This window comes from Geotrypetes seraphini, chromosome 8, assembly GCF_902459505.1.
Source record: "Geotrypetes seraphini chromosome 8, aGeoSer1.1, whole genome shotgun sequence".
Classification (NCBI taxonomy): Eukaryota; Metazoa; Chordata; class Amphibia; order Gymnophiona; family Dermophiidae; genus Geotrypetes; species Geotrypetes seraphini.
This window is the reverse complement of record NC_047091.1, coordinates 62243208-62263329: the sequence shown is the minus strand read 5'-3', so window position 1 is coordinate 62263329 and position 20122 is coordinate 62243208. Positions and strand designations below refer to the sequence as shown.

Genomic DNA, 20122 nt, shown 5'->3' with positions numbered 1-20122 from the left:
GTATGCGTTGAATGAGAGAGCATAAAACAAAACAGTGGAAAAGCAAAAGAAAACCTTGCAAAAGTCCAGGAGCACAACAGAGATGACTCTTCACCTGGTAACGTATCTCTAAATCACTTTATTGTATGTACAGAGCCTCCTTTAAAAATCTCATATATACGGAGAACCCGACGTGGATCCTTGCTTCAGCAACAAAGTGCCTTCCTCAGCAGTAAAAACTGGATCTCATAAATGGTAGAGCTCACTGACGTAAAAGTAAATGGCCAAAAAGAGTACAACGTGTTACAAAAACCACAACAGCGTAGTATTTGCAATGGCGTCTTCTGAAAAAGCATGCTAGAAGACGCCACTGCAGATAATAAGCGGTTGTGGTTTTTATTACACATTGCACTCTTTTGCCCATTTACTTTTATATCAGCGAGCTCTACCATTTACGAGATCCAGTTTTTACCCTTGAGGAAGGCATTTTGTTGCCGAAACATGGATCCCTGTTGGGTTCTCTGGCCCAAATTCCTCCACCCGACGCCACTCGAGCAGGAGGGATTTGCCCTGCCCTGCAGACTTTACGAGCCTGCTGCTCTCCAGCCCATCCGAGGGCTGTTAAGACCAGCGCGACCCAGCCTCTCTCCAGCCCATTGCGGGCCGACGAAAGTTTTCTCTTTTTCGCCGCTCCAGCGCCTCCTAGGCAGAGGAAGGAGGAAGCTTCCTCCATCTTGTTCCTCCTTCCTCCACCCGACGCCACTCGAGCAGGAGGGATTTGCCCTGCCCTGCAGACTTTACGAGCCTGCTGCTCTCCAGCCCATCCGAGGGCTGTTAAGACCAGCGCGACCCAGCCTCTCTCCAGCCCATTGCGGGCCGACGAAAGTTTTCTCTTTTTCGCCGCTCCAGCGCCTCCTAGGCAGAGGAAGGAGGAAGCTTCCTCCATCTTGTTCCTCCTTCCTCCACCCGACGCCACTCGAGCAGGAGGGATTTGCCCTGCCCTGCAGACTTTACGAGCCTGCTGCTCTCCAGCCCATCCGAGGGCTGTTAAGACCAGCGCGACCCAGCCTCTCTCCAGCCCATTGCGGGCCGACGAAAGTTTTCTCTTTTTCGCCGCTCCAGCGCCTCCTAGGCAGAGGAAGGAGGAAGCTTCCTCCATCTTGTTCCTCCTTCCTCCACCCGACGCCACTCGAGCAGGAGGGATTTGCCCTGCCCTGCAGACTTTACGAGCCTGCTGCTCTCCAGCCCATCCGAGGGCTGTTAAGACCAGCACGACCCAGCCTCTCTCCAGCCCATTGCGGGCCGACGAAAGTTTTCTCTTTTTCGCCGCTCCAGCGCCTCCTAGGCAGAGGAAGGAGGAAGCTTCCTCCATCTTGTTCCTCCTTCCTCCACCCGACGCCACCCGAGCAGGAGGGATTTGCCCTGCCCTGCAGACTTTGCGAGCCTGCTTCTCTCCAGCCCATCAGGAGCGTACGGACCTACTTTTCACTAGGAACTTTGCCCCACAGCCCACCCAAGAGCTGCCGAAGCCCCTACAAGATTGTACTAGCAAGCAAGCTCGGGCTCCTCTCTGCCTCACCCCACCACCCCCCCCCCCCCTTGGCCTATCAAGGTCCACTGAAGGCCTCCAGACTCTCATCTCCCCTCACCCAACCCTGATTCTGCCCGTTGTCAAAATTTACCATTGTTTATACCCCTGTTTTCTGTACCATATTTTACTATTGTATTTGCTCCTGTTTTTGATGTCAAACTTTTACCAGTTTTTTGCTCAATTTCTGCACCATACTGTACTCTCTGCCAAAGGTTCTTTTACCAGTCTCTCACTTCAGTCGCCTCATTTCCCCTAGCACATACTTAGTAGCTCAATTCAAGTTCCCCTGCTCCTTCCTCAACCCCAACTCTACTCCCCCTTGCTGCAGACTCTCACACACCAACCACCCCCACCATGAATCCATCCTTCTGGATCCTTCTCCTCCTACTCTGCGCACCCCTCTATCCTTCCCTCTGTTTGAAACCTCCCCCCCCCAACCTACTCGACCCCGCTAACACCAATACCATCTGCCCCGGACTCAGAATCCCCACACTGATAAGCACCAGAAATTCCCCTCCCAAGAAAAACCCCCGAAAAGTCAACCAAGATTCCCTAAAGCCCCTACCCCCAGCCAATCCTCTCAACACTGTCCCGGACTCTCTCACCCCAGTCCCGACACTTTATTGCAACGCCAGATCCGCGTGCAACAAGACCCAAATCTTGAAAGACCTTCTAGACGAGCTCGACCCTGGATTCCTGTGCACCACAGAAACATGGATCGCCAAAGACGACCTATTCACACAAAATGAACTCCTCCCCCACGGTTACCAAGGCCTCTTTTCCCCCAGACCCAATCGAAAAGGAGGCGGCCTGGCACTCCTCTACAAATCTTTCTTCGACGTCCAGCTCCTTGAGACGGGCACCCATCCTTCTCTAGAATATTTGCTTGCTTCAGTCAATGACGAACTCCGCACCCACCCACTGGGCATCCTATTATTATACCGGCCACCCACCCCTTGGGCAAAATCTTCAAATCTCGTCTATGAGACCATAACAAATGCCTTCCTTAAATTCCAAAGACTCCTGATTGTTGGTGATATCAATCTCCACCTCGACGACACAAATAACAATGATACATCCGAATTCAACAACTTCCTTACCTCTCTTGGCTTTCCCTCACCCACCCCATCCCAAACCCACGAAAAAGGGCATACTTTAGACTTCACCACCTTCATTGATCTTACCACCTTCAAAACCTCAACCGACGACACTCGCTGGGAACAAGTCCCTTGGTCAGACCACTTCTTAGGGACTACCTGTCTCCCCGTCTTCATGTCACATCTTGACTCCCCACCCCACTTCTCTCATTCCATAACCTACCGCAAAAAAACCTCGAGCAACCTATTCTGGTCCAAATTTCTCAACAAACTCTCCTCCAACCCCAGACCTATAGACCCCGAATCACATTGGCACAACTGGACCATCCTCTCCGAGTCCACCTACCACTCCCTTGCTCCATTAACCACCAAAACCATCTCCTATCCCCGAAAGGCCCCCTGGTACCTACCCCTTCACAGAGAATTGAAACAGAAGTGTCGCGCTTTGGAGCGCAAATGGAAAAAATCCAAATCCCCCTCTGACAGACAGACCTGGAGGACTAATATTAAATTTTACAATTCAACATTAAAAAAAGCCAGGAAAAACTTCTTTGGAGACAAGATCTCCAGATCCAACAACCAGATCAGTGCGCTGTTCAACATCTGGCGCTCCCTAACTATAAAAAAAGACCCGTCTTCGCTTCCGCCATCTCTATCAGCCGAGGCCCTTGCAAATTTCTTTAATGAAAAGATTACCACCCTTAGATGCTCCTTCCCCCCCTCAGTCTCCTACAATTCCCTGACCTCTATGGTTCCTAACTCTACCTTACCGGTATCCATCCCTGCCGACAGATCCTGGACCACCTTCGAGCTTGTCTCTGAATCGCAAGTCTCCAAACTCGGCCTCAAACTAAAAACTTGCAAGTGCATTTTGGACCCTTTCCCCTCCTACCTATTCGAGAATATCCCTACACAGGCCATCGCTTCCCTCACCGAACTTATAAACTCTGCCCTAACATCAGGCCTTTTCTCCCCCGACATGGGACACATTTCACTGTCCCCTCTACTGAAAAAGGCCGACCTCGATCCCTCCATTCCATCAAATTACCGTCCTATAGCAAATATCCCTCTCCTAACCAAGTTATTAGAATCCATCATATCCACCCAACTCTCATCCTACCTAGAACGATTCTCTATCCTCCTACCCCACCAATTCGGCTTCAGACCCAACTTTAGCACCGAATCCCTCTTGGCCTCTCTAATCTCTAAGGTGCAACAACTCCATTCTCGCAACAAATTTGCTGTTCTTCTTCAATTCGACCTCTCCGCAGCCTTTGATGTCGTTCACCACGACATCCTAATCTTCCAACTCTCCGAAATAGGCATAAGCTCCACAGTTCTGGATTGGTTCTCGAAATTCCTACGCTTCCGCTCCTACACCGTTAACACAAACGGTTCCTCATCCCCCGCCTGGAAGCCAAAATGTGGAGTCCCTCAAGGCTCACCCCTCTCCCCTATCCTTTTCAACATCTACATGTCCTCTCTGAAACTCCTTCATTTATCCCCACTAGAAACTCTCTACTCCTACGCCGATGACATCCTCATCCTCCTCGAAACCGACTCGAACCTCTCGAACCTCGCTGAGAACATTTCCACATGTATCACGAACCTCCAATCCTGGGCCCAATCTGTACAAATGAAACTGAATGAGTCCAAAACCAAACTTCTTTGGCTCGGCCCAACCCTAGACCATTTACCCACCTCCATCCCTCTATCTTCCGGCCCCACTCTTCAGCTTGACTTTTCAAGCAAAGTCCTTGGCATCATCTTAGATTCCTCTCTCTCCTTCAACGATCACCTCAACTCCCTAGTAAAAAAATGCTTCTTTAGCCTCCATATGTTGAGGAAAGTAAGATCCTGCTTTCATCATTCTCATTTCGCCATCCTCGTTCAATCCACCATCCTTTCTAGACTGGACTACTGCAACTCCATCTATATAAGCCTAACAAAGAAAAACCTCCATAGACTTCAGCTAATTCAAAACGCCGCGGCCAAGCTTATTTTCGCAAAAGGCAAGTTCGACCACGTTTCCCCACTCCTCTCCAAGCTTCACTGGCTCCCAGTGTACTCCAGAGTCCTTTATAAATGTGCCTGCATAGCCTTCAAGATTCTACATGGCGTCCTTCCTCCTGTTATCCCACTCTTCTGGAATTCCTCAAACCCGCTCTCGACTAGATCCTCCCAAAAACTGAAACTATCTTTCCCTTCTATAAAAGGTATATCCCGCGCAGGAAAACTTGGAATATCCCTCCCCTTTAGAACCACAGAACTCTGGAACAACCTTTCTTCCCCGCTCAGAAATTCTAGCTCCTTCCAATCCTTCCGCAAACACTTGAAAACTTGGCTCTTTTCAAAAACCTAATCACCTCCTGTGCTCTAGTTTCCTGTCCCCCTCTATCTCCTCAGTCCCTCTCCTATTTCCTTTCCTTGTAGTTCCTTTCCTCTCAACCCATGTAAACCGTGCCGAGCTCTGCGCACGCGGAGATGGTGCGGTATACAAACCTAAGGTTTAGTTTAGTTTAGTTTAGTTAACCACCTATTTCGGAGGCACCCAACTAGAAGGCGTCTATCCAAATTGAAGAACAAGCTCAATTAAGCTTTTTAATCAGCAATGATTGAAACATAGGCGCCTATCAAGAAAGCGCGAGTCTGTAAGAAGGCGCCTCTAAAAATTTAGGCGGCCTGCAAAAAAATAGGCGCTATGCACGTGGGCCTGGCTACGTGTTAGGCGCCTTCTTACAGAATCACTGCTCTTAAGCATGTTTAAGCGCTCGCATGAACGCCTACCTTTTAGTTGTGCCTAGAGCTGGCCTATTTAATGGGCGCCTCCACAATAGGTGCCGTTCAGCGTGATTCAGTAAACAGCGCCCAATTGTGCTTGAATCGCGCTGAACAGTGCCTATATCGGTGCCTAAAGTTTGACCGTTTCTTATAGAATTTGCCCCTCTATAAATATGAGATTTTATAACGCGTCTCTGTCCAGGTACTGTATGTGCAAATAAGTAGGATTTAGTATGAACACAGTACACCATATTAGTATTATATGTGTATATACGTAGGATTGATTATGGTATAAATGTGTCTATCGAAAACCATCTCAAAAAAACGCTAACTCTGTATTGTAACACCATTACCGAAGCTCATGTAAAATGCTCTGAATTAGTCATTAGTAGTGGTATAGAACTTTTCAATAAACATATACAATAAAGTGATTTGGAGACATTACACTGCACAACAAATTTTAACTTTTTTTCTGGGGCAAGAAGAAAATGAGGTTTATTTTATAGAATTTGACCTCCTGTGGATGAAAATAGCCTCAGTTTTCTCCTATCACGTCTAGTTTTTGAGCAAGCCTCAAATATTTATAGCATGAGAAGTCATAATGAAACGCATTGCGCCGATTTAACTAAGAAGCAAAACCCCGATACAAAAATTGACGATTTAATCTCAACTGCGCTGATGAAGCTTGAAAATTGCTGATGATGCAATAGGCCTACAAAAAACTGCATATTCCAGCTCCGCCTCCTCATCAATAATAATTTAATTATATATCACATTATTACATCATCATTAGCATTAATACTTTAGCTTAAAAATCTAATTTGAGGCAAACTGTTTTAATATCTCAGAGATTGTTATAACATTTACTCCAAGCATTACAAAATAATAGCGAAAATGTTAATTTTACTTTACGGAGACTATATACAATTAGACCCTATTATGAATTTTTAGCTTTTAAATTTATTGGTCCAGTCATTACTGTTGAGTCTCCTTTATCAATTGCTAAGAAGGAATTATTGAGATTATCATTGATACAGAACACAGCAGTTAGATTGATTTACGGAATGAAGAAATACGATCATGTAACGTTGTTTTATTGCAAATTGCATTGGTTGCTAGTGGAAGCTCAAGTATTGTTCAAGTTGGGCTGTTTTTGTTACAAGGTTTTATATGGTGCAGCCCCTACTTATCTGGCTAATAGCTTTTCCATAGCTACGCACAAATGCAGTAGAAAAACTCATGCTCTGTTCAATTTCCCTTCTGTAAAAGGTTGCGAAAGCAAGAAATTCCTAAATTACTCTTTAGCATCTCAGGCAGCTTCTCATGAAAAAGAATTTCGAACATTGTTGCTCGCAGCTGTTTCTTACAGACATTTTAGAAAACAGCTAAAAACCTATCTTTTCTCCAAATACCTGACTAGCTGACTCATTCAAATATACGATTATGTTTAATGTTTATAATCTTTTGTAAACTGCGTAGAACTTTTTGGTAACGCGGTCTAAGTGTAATGTTATGTTATGTAATGCTCTTTTGCCAAAAATCAGAGGGTTATACCGAAAAATTAAAGGTCAGTTTTGAATTCAGTGACCCCAAATCACTATAGAATACCCACTACAATTCATGCCCCCAAACCTCTGTTGCACAGTGCTATCAGGCGAGGAGTAATCTTATTTACCTTACTATTTTGTGCTCCAGGACCTTTGCAGGATTTTCTTTGCTCTTTCAGTGGTTTTTTCTTCTTTTTTTGAATGAGAGAGCAACATTCTAGTCTGATGGACTGCCGAGACAGTGCCCTATCTCTGGGAATGCACAGTACTGGGCAGACTTGCACGGTCTGTGTCTGTATATGGCCGTTTGGTGGAGGATGGGCAGGGGAGGGCTTCAATGGCTGGGAGGGTGTAGATGGGCTGGGGTAAGTCTTAACAGAGATTTCGGCAGTTGGAACCCAAGCACAGAACAGGGTAAAGCTTTGGATTCTTGCCCAGCTAAGAAGAAAAAAAATTTAAATTGAATCAGGTTGGGCAGACTGGATGGACCATTCGGGTCTTTATCTGCCGTCATCTACTATGTTACTATGTTAGGAAGAAGGACATTACACTCCTTACCCAGCCCTCCCCCAGCTATTACACTTACCATGTCACTGTGGGAGTGTCGCAGCAGGATGGCATGACCATACAGCAAAGTTCGATGTCCACCACCTTGTGAGGACTATATTTAAAGACAAAAATGAGAACAGGATCCCATATTAGCAGCTAAACGCTTTCCTCAGTAGGCAGAAGAGCTCTCTGACCGCGCAGATGGCACAGACAGCGATCTCAGTGCCACGGGAGCTCCTGAAGGGGGGGGGTCACAGGATTCTCACACAAAGTGACATCCACCCCACTGGGACTCAGCTGCTGCAGGGATCACCAGCTGGCCCTACAGAGCTCAGTCTGTTTGCAGTGGTCACTGGATAATCACACCAGCAGGGAAGGGAGGTAGCTAAAGATGATCAGTAATCTGGAGCTTTATTCTAGCCACCTACCTAGTGATAGGAAGGAATAATTTTAGACAAAGAAGAGACGTGGGAATAGGTTTATCACTTTCCTCTTCTAGACCATCATAGAAACTTGCTCAGATGTGGGAAGTTAAGGAAGGCCAGAGGTCATAGCTGGAAGACTAGACCAATTGTCCCCAACCCTGTCCTGGAGGACCACCAGGCCAATCGGGTTTTCAGGCTAGCCCTAATGAATATGCATGAGAGAGATTTGCATATAATGGAAGTGACAGGCATGCAAATCCGCTCTATGCATATTCATTAGGACTATCCTGAAAACCCAATTGGCCTGGTGGTTCTCCAAGACAGGGTTGGGGACCACTGGACTAGACTGTCTAGAGAAGTTGTAACCATCTCTACACTTTTCTCATTGCATTGCACTATGGGAAAAAAAAGGGTGGGGGGGGGGCTCACAGTGTTATGGCAGACCCCTGGCATCCTGTCTGTCCACTCGTCCATCTTCAGACCCAGTGAGAGAGGATCCAAAGACACAAGCAGACTGGAAATGAGCTGCAGAGCACATGGGATCAAGGAATGTACCTCCTCCCATGATGCTCTGGGCAAGGGAAGGGAACCGACAGACTTCTCCCACACCAGAGTTCACCCTGGTCACATCCAATTAGAGAGGAGCCATGCGGTCAGCAAGGGACAAGGGAAACAGAACCACCACTGCACAACGGAGAAGGAAGGAATTAACGATTTTCTGGAAAAGAAGGAGGGGAAGGGAGGTGGGAACAAACAGGGTGAGATCTGGAGGCTTGAGGCAAGAGTAAGGGACAAGGAACCAGGGAGTATATCTGGGGCTGCCACCTGGGAGAGATTATAACCTGTTTAGTTTGAAATGCCTATTACCAGCGCAATACGTGTCTACAAATACGTGTCTGCTCTGATTTAGTACAGAAACTTGGGGGGGGGGGGGTTGATATTCAGTTTGCGGTACTCAGAGTTTTGTTGACTGCCACACTGGCGCCAAACCCAGAAAATTCAATGCCGGGCCATATCCAGGCACTGGCACTGAATTTCCAGGTTTGCGGAGTGAGCTAACAGATAGCTGGTTAAGTGCAATATTGATCACTTAACTAGCTCTGGGTTCCCGCATAAAGATGAGATTTGGCATTTATAGGGTCCCATTTATGCGGCTAACCTGGCCAGATAAAGTTCTAAACATCAGCACTTAACCCATCAGGTGCTGACTCCGACCCAGAATGCCTCCAAAATAGCTGGGTTTCAGTTTGGGGTTTAACCGATTTATTTTCAGCAGCACTAACCGATTAAGTGGCGCTGAAAATGACCGGTTATCTCTAGGCAGGCAATTTAACAAGCCAGGAGCTGTTTCTGAGCAGCTGAATATTGACCCCTCCCCCACACTCTATTTCTAGAAAGGCCAGACACATGAAGGACAATTGTATAAGCTGGACCCTGATATTAGGTGCCAAATACAAAGGTAGGTTATAGAATATTGGCATTTATTGTGTCAGTGGAGCCATAAATCAGCATTTGCACGCACAAGTGCTAGACACTAATCTACAAAGTACGCACCAAATTCACTTACCCCCATATTCTGTGCATAGCGCCACAGGTTGCGTGTGCAAACCAGCGTGCACGGCCGATTTGCACGCCCAACTTAATTCTTTCACAAGACCACATCAACGCTGATAAGTGGCATGAATTAGAAGTTGCACGCGCCACTTGGATGGCACGTTCTGTAAAGCGCTGCACGTCAGTTCTACTGCGTGAACCTCAAAAGGAGGTGTGGCCGCGGGAGGAGCATGGGGCGGCACCGTTACTGATCTGCGGCACAACTTAAGCACAGATATTTAGGCCTGGTTTTCCTTGGCTTAAAAGGGTGCGCCTAAATGTTAATGACACGTACAGCCGCTAAGCGCAATTCTATATATGACACATGCCTTTTATAGAATTGCGCTAAGCGCCGTTATGATCGGCGATGATTTTTTTTTTTTTTGCCATTATGTAGAGAATCAGGCCCTGAGGCCCAGATTCTATAAATGGCACCTGAAGTCAGGTGCCTAGATTGGCGGAACTATCCAATCTAGCGCCTGACTTAATTTTCTTAATTGGTTTAATCGACGCCAATAATTGAAAGTGCCATTAAAACAACTATCATAAAATTAATTAGCTGGTAGGAACCTAACTCGGTAGATGCCTACCACTTTGAGGCAGGCGTCTACTCTGAGGGGGTCTACCAGCAAGTAGGCGTGGCTAGGGGAGGATTCTAGGTGGATTTGGGACAGATTTTGGGCGCGATCTGACTAAGCCAGTAGGCACCTAACTTAGGCACGCTCATTTAGGCCAAGAAACCCAGTCCTCAATGGGAGTGCGCCCAAGGTTTCAATGCCTACCACTGCCAAGACTAGTCGCGATTCCATAAACAGCGCCTAGAGGATGATTGACAATTGCGCTCAACGGCACCTAGACGTTAGACGCCGTTTATAGAATCAGGGCCTGAGTGCATAACTACAAGGGAACGGTACACATGGGAAGAGCGTGAACAGGCCAAGCGTGTGTTGCCGTGCAACACGTACAACTTCTAGAATACTATCAGTTGTGCGCATTGCTTACACCAGTCACTGACCTGCCATGAGTGGGTGCATAGGCGTCAGAACAGGGGAGGCCACAGAGGCCATGGCCTCCCCAAAAACTGATGCCCGCCCACCCTCCCGACTCCCAGGGATTTAACTTAAAATGATCGGGCAGTCACCACCATGCAGCTTCAAGGAGCAGGTCTACCCCCGGAAGTAGAATGAAGACTTTCGGGGGCAGGCCTTCTTCTTGATGCTGCGCGGAGGCTGCCCGATGATTTAAAATTGAAGCTGCTGCACGGTTTTGCCGTGGATAGGGGTGGAGCGCCTTGGCCCCCCCCCAAACAAGACAGGAATCTGCTGCCCCTGAGCGGGTGTGTCAACATTTTAGCGCGCCAACAAAGCCACTACGCTAGTATTCTATAACGACTGAGATGCGCCTAAGCGCCATGACAGAACTGGCGCTACACATGCCCCACCGTGTCACCTATATCAAGGCACCAAGTTATACAATTGCCTCACCACTGATCTTTTTCCTACACAGCGCACAATAAGTGTGTGACCTGCTGAGCAAAGAGGTGGGGGGGGGAGGGGGGTTTACAAGTAACAGAGATAAAGACTATAAAAATTTGGAGGGCTAAATTTGGGCAGCTTTTATTTTTGGAAGTTTTGCATGCTATAGGGTCAGTAGAACGGGACTATGCAATTTTTTTTTTCCACAGCTTTGATGTTTTTCATGTTCTACGGCCCAAAAACTGCAGGTGCCTAAAGTGGGGTATGTGATTTCTGGGGTTAATTACTTTTGTTTTAATTCATAAATGTCTAATTTTTTTAAGACATTATTAGCCTGTACCCGAGGCTGAAACTTGGCAGGATTAGGCAGTTGCTATCCCTCTATCCTGTGGTATATTTAAATCACATACCTCACATTTGGCGGGGGGGGGGGGGGGAGAGGGGGCTCGCATATTATGTTTAGTATCATATAGTATACAAAGTATCTGACATGTTTCTGTGGTAGAATCAAGTGCACATGGCACAGGACTCCTGAGTCTAGGGCAGTGCTTCTCTATCCAGGCCTCAGGGCACCCAGCCAGTTGGGTTTCCAGGATACCCACAATGAATATGCATGAGAGGGATCTGCAATACCAAGGAGGCGGTGCATGCAAATTTCTCTCGTGCATATTCACTGTGGATATCCTGAAAATACAGGTGGCTGGGGGTGCCCCGAAAACTGGGTCGAGAGTGCCGGTTTAGGGAACACGCGGGACTTCCGCGGAGCGTAAAGTCGTTCAGCTACCTGGCACGAAATGAAAACTCTCCTTTTGAGAGCTGAATGAGAACAGTCTCTTCCCATATCTCAGGGGTATGAGGGCCCAGACACAGGTGGGAGCCCCAGCAGGGTGGCAAGGAAACAGTGGGAGGGTCCTTAGCAACCATGGAAGACCTACCCATTTATCCAGCTCGAGAGGCTAGCGTGGAAAAGATGAAATCAGAAGCCAAAACAAAAAGAAGAGAAGTCAAAGTGCATTCAGCCCCGCAGCCATGTCACAGTGCAGTGCTCCCAGTGCCTCTCTGTGCCATGTGCAGTGCCCCAGTGCCTCCCCACAGCCATCTCCTTCTGCAGCCAGCATGCCCTCATGCAGTGCTCCAATGACTCCAGTGCTTCCCAGCAGCCAGCCCCCCTGCACAGTGTTCATTTTCCCCAATATTTACCTCGCTGCGCAGCTGCAGTGGTCCTAGTTCTTCCCTGTGAGCAGCTGCAGTGCCCTAGTGAAACCCCACAGCCATCTCTATGTGCAGTGGAAAATGCACTCCCCCCCCCCCCCCGCAGCCAGTGCCTCATGCAGTGTACCACATATGAGTATAATACCCCAGTGCTTCCCAAAGCCAGTCCCCCCAGACAATATGCACCTCCTTAAGCAGCATGCAGTGCTCCTAGTTTTTCCTTGTGCAGTGCTCTAGGATTTTCCCCAAGCCATGTTCTTGTGAAGTGCTCCAGTGCTTCCCTGTAGTTGGCACCCTGTGCGGTGACCCTCTGCTTCCTGCAGTCAACTCCCTGAACAATGTGCAGTGCCTTTCCACAGCATGCAGTGTCCCCAGACTCTCCCCTACAGCTGCCTCACAGGGCAGTCTCCCCAGCATCCTCACAGTCACCTTGTAGCAGTGGCATAGAAATGGGGGGGGGGGGGGGCGCGGACCGGCCCGGGCGCCGTCTTGGTAGGGGTGCCAGCGCCCATCCGCCTCTCTCGCTCCCCCACACCCCTTCTCTTCTTTAACTTTTGAGGCTTGAGCAGCAACCCCAACCTGGACCCATGCCCAGGAAGTGACATCAGAGGAAGAGCCGACGCTGGTGCGAGCAGCAGGCTGGGCTTGTTGCTCGTGCCCTGAAGGTTAAAGAGGTGTGGGGGGAAGGGAAGAGGCGCGGGTGCACACGGCAGGAGGGGGCCGGGGAAGGAGCTGATGAGATGGGGGGGTGTCGAAGAGGGCAGGGGAGGGGCCTCACCGCCTCTCACCCTCGCTACGCCATTGCTTCGTAGCACAATCTACACTCCCCATGCCGTCCCCACCAGCCACCTCCGGTTCCCATTGTTAACCCCTCCCACAACACCATGTGCGGTGCCCCTGTGCTATCCGTACCCCCATTTGAAAGCCACTTCCCAGCACAGCATGCAGAGTAATATCCCTGGATCTGCTACAGGCATCACTACAGTCTTCAGTACGAGTTCTGCAGAGCAGCCGCTTCAAGCAGCCCAGATACTTTTTATCCTCTTGTCTGGGGGGACATCTCTTTACCCTGCCCACCGCATCTGAGCATGCTGGTTTCAGCTACGATGAGTCTCCTTCGCTTACCTCGCTGCCCATCTCCACGGTGTTGGCCAACATCTCCTGCAGGGCTCGCACCGACAGGGACTGCTCCAGGCTAAAGCAGCAAATGGCGAGGTCTGGTGGCACATTCTGCGCAAGGACAGAGAGGGTAGAGTGAGACACGATAGCAGTGCCTGAGGCCCACACCCCATCTGCACCCTTCACAAACCTGTGCGTTGGAGGTAAATTCCAGGAAGCAAAGTCTGTTTCCGAAACCCTCGGCCCCCATGCACATTTTCAGCTGCTCCTTCAGGATGGTGGCGCTACACTGCAGGACCACTTCATCTTCCTGGGGAGGAGGGGCAAGAAAGTGCGAGAACTCTTTATTATCATGATTTGCATAGCACTTATCAGAATTGCCCAGCACATGTATACTGTATACAGGTACTTATGTTGTATCTGGGGCAAGGAAGGGTTAAGTGACTTGCTAAAAGTCACAAGGAGCTGCAGTGGGAATAAACCCAGCTCCAATAATATTACCTCTAAATCAGAACCCCATATGGACAACAAACCTCCCCTCTGCAACACTAAAAGGCTTTAATTTCACACACACACAAGCCAATCACACAACAGGTAGTAACAGGGAAAAAGAAAGGTGGAGAAAAAGCCTCAGTTCAGCTTCATCTGGCAAAAAACTCCACCTTTCAAGGCTAACCCTGTACTCCAAAATATAGAACCAGTAGAAAAAGCTCTATGGTAGCCTGCAGGGAGATGTTACAAAACACACCGGGACACACAGCCCTCAGTTGTGAAAACCCTCAGTGGCTGCAGGGCCCAGGAGGTGAAGGACTGAGAGATCCTGGATGCCGAAGCAGCTAAGTTGTTTTCTTTCTTTTTTTTTGCTGTGTTCCACGCTGAATCCTGGACTACTTTGCTACAGTGCTGATTTACCCATTTTTTCACAACTGAGGGCTCTGTGTCCCGGAGTGATTTGTAACATCTCCCTGCAGGCTACCATAGAGCTTTTTCTACTGGTTCTGTATTTTGGAGTACAGGGTTAGCCTTGAAAGGTGGAGTTTTTTGCCAGATGAAGCTGAACTGAGGCTTTTTCTCCACCTTTCTTTTTCCCTGTTACTACCTGTTGTGTGATTGGCTTCTGTGTGTGTGAAATTAAAGCCTGTTAGAGTGTAAATTAAAGTGTTGCAGAGGGGAGGTTTGTTGTCCATATGGGGTTTTGTTTTAGAGTTAATATTATTAGAGTTTAACTGACCCTTTTCCTGAGAGTTTATGTATTAGTGGGACTAAAAATTTTTTGGATTTTGGATATGGCACAAATGTGGAATTCTGGAGCTGGATTCTCTGACAGTGTGAGAGCAGATATTTTAACAGCACCATCTTTGGGAATGGATAGTGCAGCAGGTGTTCTGGATGATGGGTGGACGGATGTCTTCAATAAACAAAAACCTTGAGTTACACAGCGCCTCTTTAGTTGATTATTGTAAGTTGGAAATCATCCCGAGGGGGCTCCGAATGTCTCGGGCCCCTCGTTCATTCGAGGATGACCCCATTTTTGTTGATCATTGGAATAAGATCTTAAATCGTTGCTCCCTGGATCTGATGCTGTTGCTGATCCAAACGGCGCAGGGTCGGATTCAGGGTGAACAACAGATCATTCCTGAGGCACTAGAGGGTTTGAAAACCTCGGAGGCATATGAGAGTAAATTGAATGAGATGCGGGGTAAAGCTGATAGGTTTAAAGGAGAGTTGCATCAGCAGAAAATTAAAAAATTTCAAAGGGACCAGTGGGACTATTCCTCAGGTTTTGTGTATGCATGGATGAGATGTGATAATGCTGGTAATGGCAAGGTGAATCAAAAGGAAACCACTAGGTTTCAAATATCATCTGAGGGTTCAAGTGGCAGTGAGGATGTCCCCCAAAGAGTTGAGAAGGAAGGGGAACCCAAGCAGCCCAGAGGGCGAGGCAGTGGTCGCAGGAGCCGCAGGAAATATCAGACGAGGTCTCAGTCCAGAGCAGATCAATTGTGGTGAATATTTCAAACTATATTCTCTCCAATGTGGAAGAAAGTGTGTTAGCTACGGGATTGTCATTTGTTCCCACTGAAAAACATTCCCCTTTCCAATTTCGGGTGGAATTGGAAAATTTCATCAGGAAATTACAGTTGAGGTTATTTTTTGATTCCACTATGGACTCCTCGAGGGATCGTTCCGTTGTTAGGAATAAGTCTGGGTGGACCCCTCCTGGCCCCCTGGATCCGATCCTCAGTGCTTTTCGTCTTGCGGTACTGAAAGATATTACTGCTATGGAAAAGTTAGATAGACAATTTCACCATCATTTGACACGCGCTGAGCGTGATGCTCTGGGGAGGTTGAAAACTGAGACCTCGATTGTTATACGGCGTGCCGATAAGGGGGGTGCCACAGTGGTATGGGGACGGGAACAATATTTGATAGAAGCTAATAAGCAACTCCAGCAGGCTAACAACTATCTTCCCTTGGATAGTGATCCTTCTGAGGAAATTTTTGACGTTTTGGTTAGGATGTTGAATATGGGGAGGAAGGCTGGTTTCCTGACGAAAGCTGAATATAGCTTTTTGTCGTTTCAACATTTTAAAGTTCCTGCCTTTTATTTACTCCCAAAGATACATAAGAATGTGCATACCCCCCCCCCCCCTCACCCCGGGAAGACCTATAGTGTCAGGGAGGGATTCTTTGTTAGAACGAGTGTGCCAATATGTGGATATCCCCCTTCATCCTTGCCTTTCCTTTGTGCCAGGGGAGGGTCATTAGGGTGGGCAGACTGGATGGGCCGTGGCCCTTATCTGCCGTCGATTTCTATGTTTCTATGGCGAGATCCTAACAAGAACGGTTGCAGAATGAGACTTAGGGGTGATCGTCAGTGAGGACATGAAGGCTGCCAATCAAGTGGAGCAAGCTTCTTCCAAGGCAAGACAAATCATAGGTTGCATACGCAGGGGTTTCGTCAGCCGTAAGCCTGAAGTCATTATGCCTTTGTATAGATCCATGGTGAGACCGCACCTGGAATACTGTGTGCAATTCTGGAGGCCACATTACCGTAAGGATGTGCCGAGGCTGGAATCGGTCCAGAGAATGGCCACCCGGATGGTCTCGGGACTGAAGGATCTCCCGTACGAAGAACGGTTAGATAAAATTACAGCTATTGAAGGACACCACTCATTTTCTGAATCTATTAGGGAGCTGGGAGCGTGATCTGTCCGAGGTGACATTTCTAGTGACGTTTGATGTGGCTTCCATGTATACTTCCATTCCTCAGGATGAGGCTTTGGAGGTGTTACAACATTTTCTGAGTCAACTGCCTCGTCCATGGCTGGTTCCCCCTGATTTTCGGTTGGGGCTTATGAAGAAGAACTATTTTTTGTTCAAGGGTCAGTTCTACATGCAACTCTCGGGGGTTGCTATGGGTGCCACTTTTGCCCCCACTATAGCCAATCTGTTTATGGGGTACTTTGAAGATCGGTTTATTTACCCCTCTAGATTTTGTCAAGCGACGGTGGGTTGGACCCGCTTTATTGATGATATTTTCTGTCTCTGGCGTGGATCTTTGGAAGAGTTGTTCTCATTCAGAGACTATATCAATGCTTGTCATCCTGCGCTGAAATTTGAGATGAATTTCCATAGCACAAGGATAGCGTTTTTGGACGTTACTGGGGAAATTGAGGGTGGCTTGATACATACCACTGTACATATTAAGGAAACTGATCGTAATTCTCTATTGCAATTTAGCAGCATGCACCCATATGCCATGAAGACCAGCATCCCGTTTGCCCAATTTTTGCGCTACAGACACATCTGCAGCACTAATGAAGAATTTCCACACCAATCTGCCCTACTACAGGAGAGATTTGTTAACAGGGGTTATCCCATCCAGGTGGTAGCGAGGGCCAGGAAAAGGGCCCTATATAACCATAGAGAGGCCTTACTTGAATACCGTCAGGGGCAGGGGTCCCAAAACATGGTCCCCTTTGTCTCCACATTTAATCATATGTCCATAAGTTCACAGCGGGTCATTCGCCGAGACTCCAACATCTTCAGATTTTATTTTCTTATGGGCGTAATCGGAACCTTAGTGATATACTTAGCCCTAATGTTTTGAGACCTGCTTTGTCTGTTCTGGATATGGGGACTACAGGGGGCCACAGAAGTTGTGGTCAGTGTGTCCTGTAATGATTGAGTCTGACAGGTTTGTGCACCCTAAGACTGGTAAAGTTTATAAACTACGAAGTGCCACTTCACGTAGAACAGAGGGGGTGGTTTATATTATAGTGTGCCCCTGTTCTATGATCTACGTGGGACACACTTATCGTCAATTCAAGACCAGAATAATTGAGCACAGGTCCTGTCTGCACACTCGGAGGTTGGAAGAGCCATTGGTGACACACTGTTTGGAAGCTAATCATGAATTTGGGGCTCTACGTTGCACAGTAATTGAACACATTGCTTACCCGGCTCGCTGGGGGGAATTGGAGGTGTTTACTCTGGCAGAAAGAGCAAAAATGGATTTTCACTCTGCAATCTGTTCAGCTGTGGGATTGAATGCCTGGCTTGAGTGGACGGCCTTCTTTGGTGCTTGAATGCCTGTGATTGGTGGATCGTGTCTGGAGGTGGAGCTTGTGTGCTATTTCTAGCTGGAGGCTGTGGAGTGTCTTAGCGCCGGTATCGTTCTGTGAAGTGGGGTGAGAGCCTGAAGAGCTTGGTGGATCTGGATAGAGCGTATGAGAAGCAGTGAAGTTGAAACCCCTGACGCAGCAACCAGAGTGAGACGGAGGGTTCCCCGTCAAGTGGGTTCAGTGGCTGCAGGGCCCAGGAGGTGAAGGACTGAGAGATCCTGGATGCCGAAGCAGCTAAGTTGTTCTCTTTTTTTGCTGTGTTCCACGCTGAATCCTGGACTACTTTGCTACAGTGCTGATTTACCCATTTTTTCACAACTGAGGGCTGTGTGTCCCGGTGTGTTTTGTAACATCTCCCTGCAGACTACCATAGAGCTTTTTCTACTGGTTCTATATTTTGGAGTACAGGGTTAGCCTTGAAAGGTGGAGTTTTTTGCCAGATGAAGCTGAACTGAGGCTTTTTCTCCACCTTTCTTTCCTTTCTTTTTCCCTGTTACTACCTGTTGTGTGATTGGCTTGTGTGTGTGAAATTAAAGCCTGTTAGTGTTGCAGAGGGGAGATTTGTTCTCCATATAGGGTTCTGATTTAGAGGTAATATTATTGGAGTTTAACTGACCCTTTTCCTGAGAATAAACCCATCACCCCAGGGTCTCAGGCCGCTGCATTAACCACTAGGCTACTTTTTAGACCGCCACCATAGACATACATAATCCATGGGCCTTACTGCTTAGAGTTTACACTGAGTTCAAGGCAGACAGAATAAATAGAAAAAAAAAAAGTGGTTAGGTAACAAGTGCATAACTCCCTATTGTTCCCCCTACCCAGCTCTCCTTCCTACCCTTCTGTCCCCCAGCAGGTCCAGCATCTTTCCTTTCCACTACACTTCCCTCCCCCATCGGGTCCAGCATCTCTCCTTCTCCGTACACTTCCCTTCCCCATCGGGTCCAGCATCTCTCCTTTTCCCTACACTTCCCTCCCCCATCGGCTCCAGCATCTCTCCTTCTCCGTACACTTCCCTTCCCCATCGGGTCCAGCATCTCTCTTTCTCCCTACACTTCCCTTCCCCATCAGGTCCAGCATCTCTCCTTCTCCCTACATTTCACTTCCTCATCAGGTCCAGCATCTCTCCTCCCTACACTTCCGTTGCCACAACCAAATCCAACATTGCTTTTTGGCAATCTGATCCCCTAGCATGGTATTGAAATGCATTGCTAGGGGCAGACATCAACATTTTGAAAGATAGAAGAGCAAGAGACAGGAAGAACTGAGCATTGCTCCTGATTTTAGAAGTAGGTAGGGGAGGTTGGAGGGGCCAGAGGAGTGTCCAAGTTTATTATGATATACTGAAAATAAAATACCATCTAAGCAATGTACAACAATTTCAAGGTAAATAACAAAAGGCACACAGGGACAAAACACAGACATACTCAAGGGTAATAAACAAGAGGAAATGAAATTACAATATCATCATAAAAGAGAGCAAGGGGAAGGGGGCAAAGGCTCAGTCATTTGTGGCCCAACATCAGAAAACTGTTTCTAAAGAAGAAAACAGTGGAAAAATGTTATTTCAAGCTAGGAAAAGCTGGGACAATAGTTTTTTTTATTTATTTTTCTATACTGTTCTCCCAGGGGAGCTCAAAATAGTTTACATGAACTTTATTCAGGTACTCAAAAGCATTTTTTCCTGCCTGTCCCTGTGGGCTCACAATCTATCTAATGTACCTGGAGCAATGGGGGGATTAAGTGCCTTGTCCAGGGTCACAAGGAGCAGCGTGAGTTTGAACCCATAACCTCAGAGTTCTGAGGCTGTAGCTTTAACCACTATGCCACTCTAGAAATCAAAATGTAGCAGAAGTGAGCCAAGTATCGGACAATGAAGCCATTATGATATCACTGATAAGGCTGGTTCTTAAAACATTGGTGGAATGAGGCATTATGATGTCACAATACTGGTTCTGCTTATCAGAGGCTGAAACTCTTCACACTGTTTATTTAGTCAACTTTCTATATTAAGTACATAAGTACATAAGTAGTCGCCTCCGCCGGGGCAGACCAGAGGTCCATCCAGCCCAGCGGTCCGCTCACGCGGCGGCCCATCAGGCATATTGCCTGGTCAGCGGTCCCTG

The 20122-nt window shown here is 47.6% G+C and overlaps 1 protein-coding gene across 12 annotated transcripts in view; it reads right to left on the bottom strand.

Moving 5' to 3' along the window:
- The window catches only part of RYR1 (ryanodine receptor 1), a 314039-nt gene that overhangs the window by 273803 nt on the left and 20114 nt on the right, over positions 1 to 20122 (bottom strand). For 9 of the 12 annotated variants that reach the window (XM_033954047.1, XM_033954059.1, XM_033954052.1 and 6 more), the window contains exons 2-5: positions 13559 to 13678; positions 13375 to 13479; positions 11973 to 11993; positions 7582 to 7656 (exon numbers count right to left, since the gene is read on the bottom strand). In XM_033954047.1, coding sequence (XP_033809938.1) covers positions 7582 to 7656; positions 11973 to 11993; positions 13375 to 13479; positions 13559 to 13678 — 321 coding nt within the window. The remainder of the gene's footprint in view (positions 1 to 7581; positions 7657 to 11972; positions 11994 to 13374; positions 13480 to 13558; positions 13679 to 20122) is intronic. The other 3 variants (XM_033954057.1, XM_033954058.1, XM_033954051.1) reach the window with 1 other exon arrangement.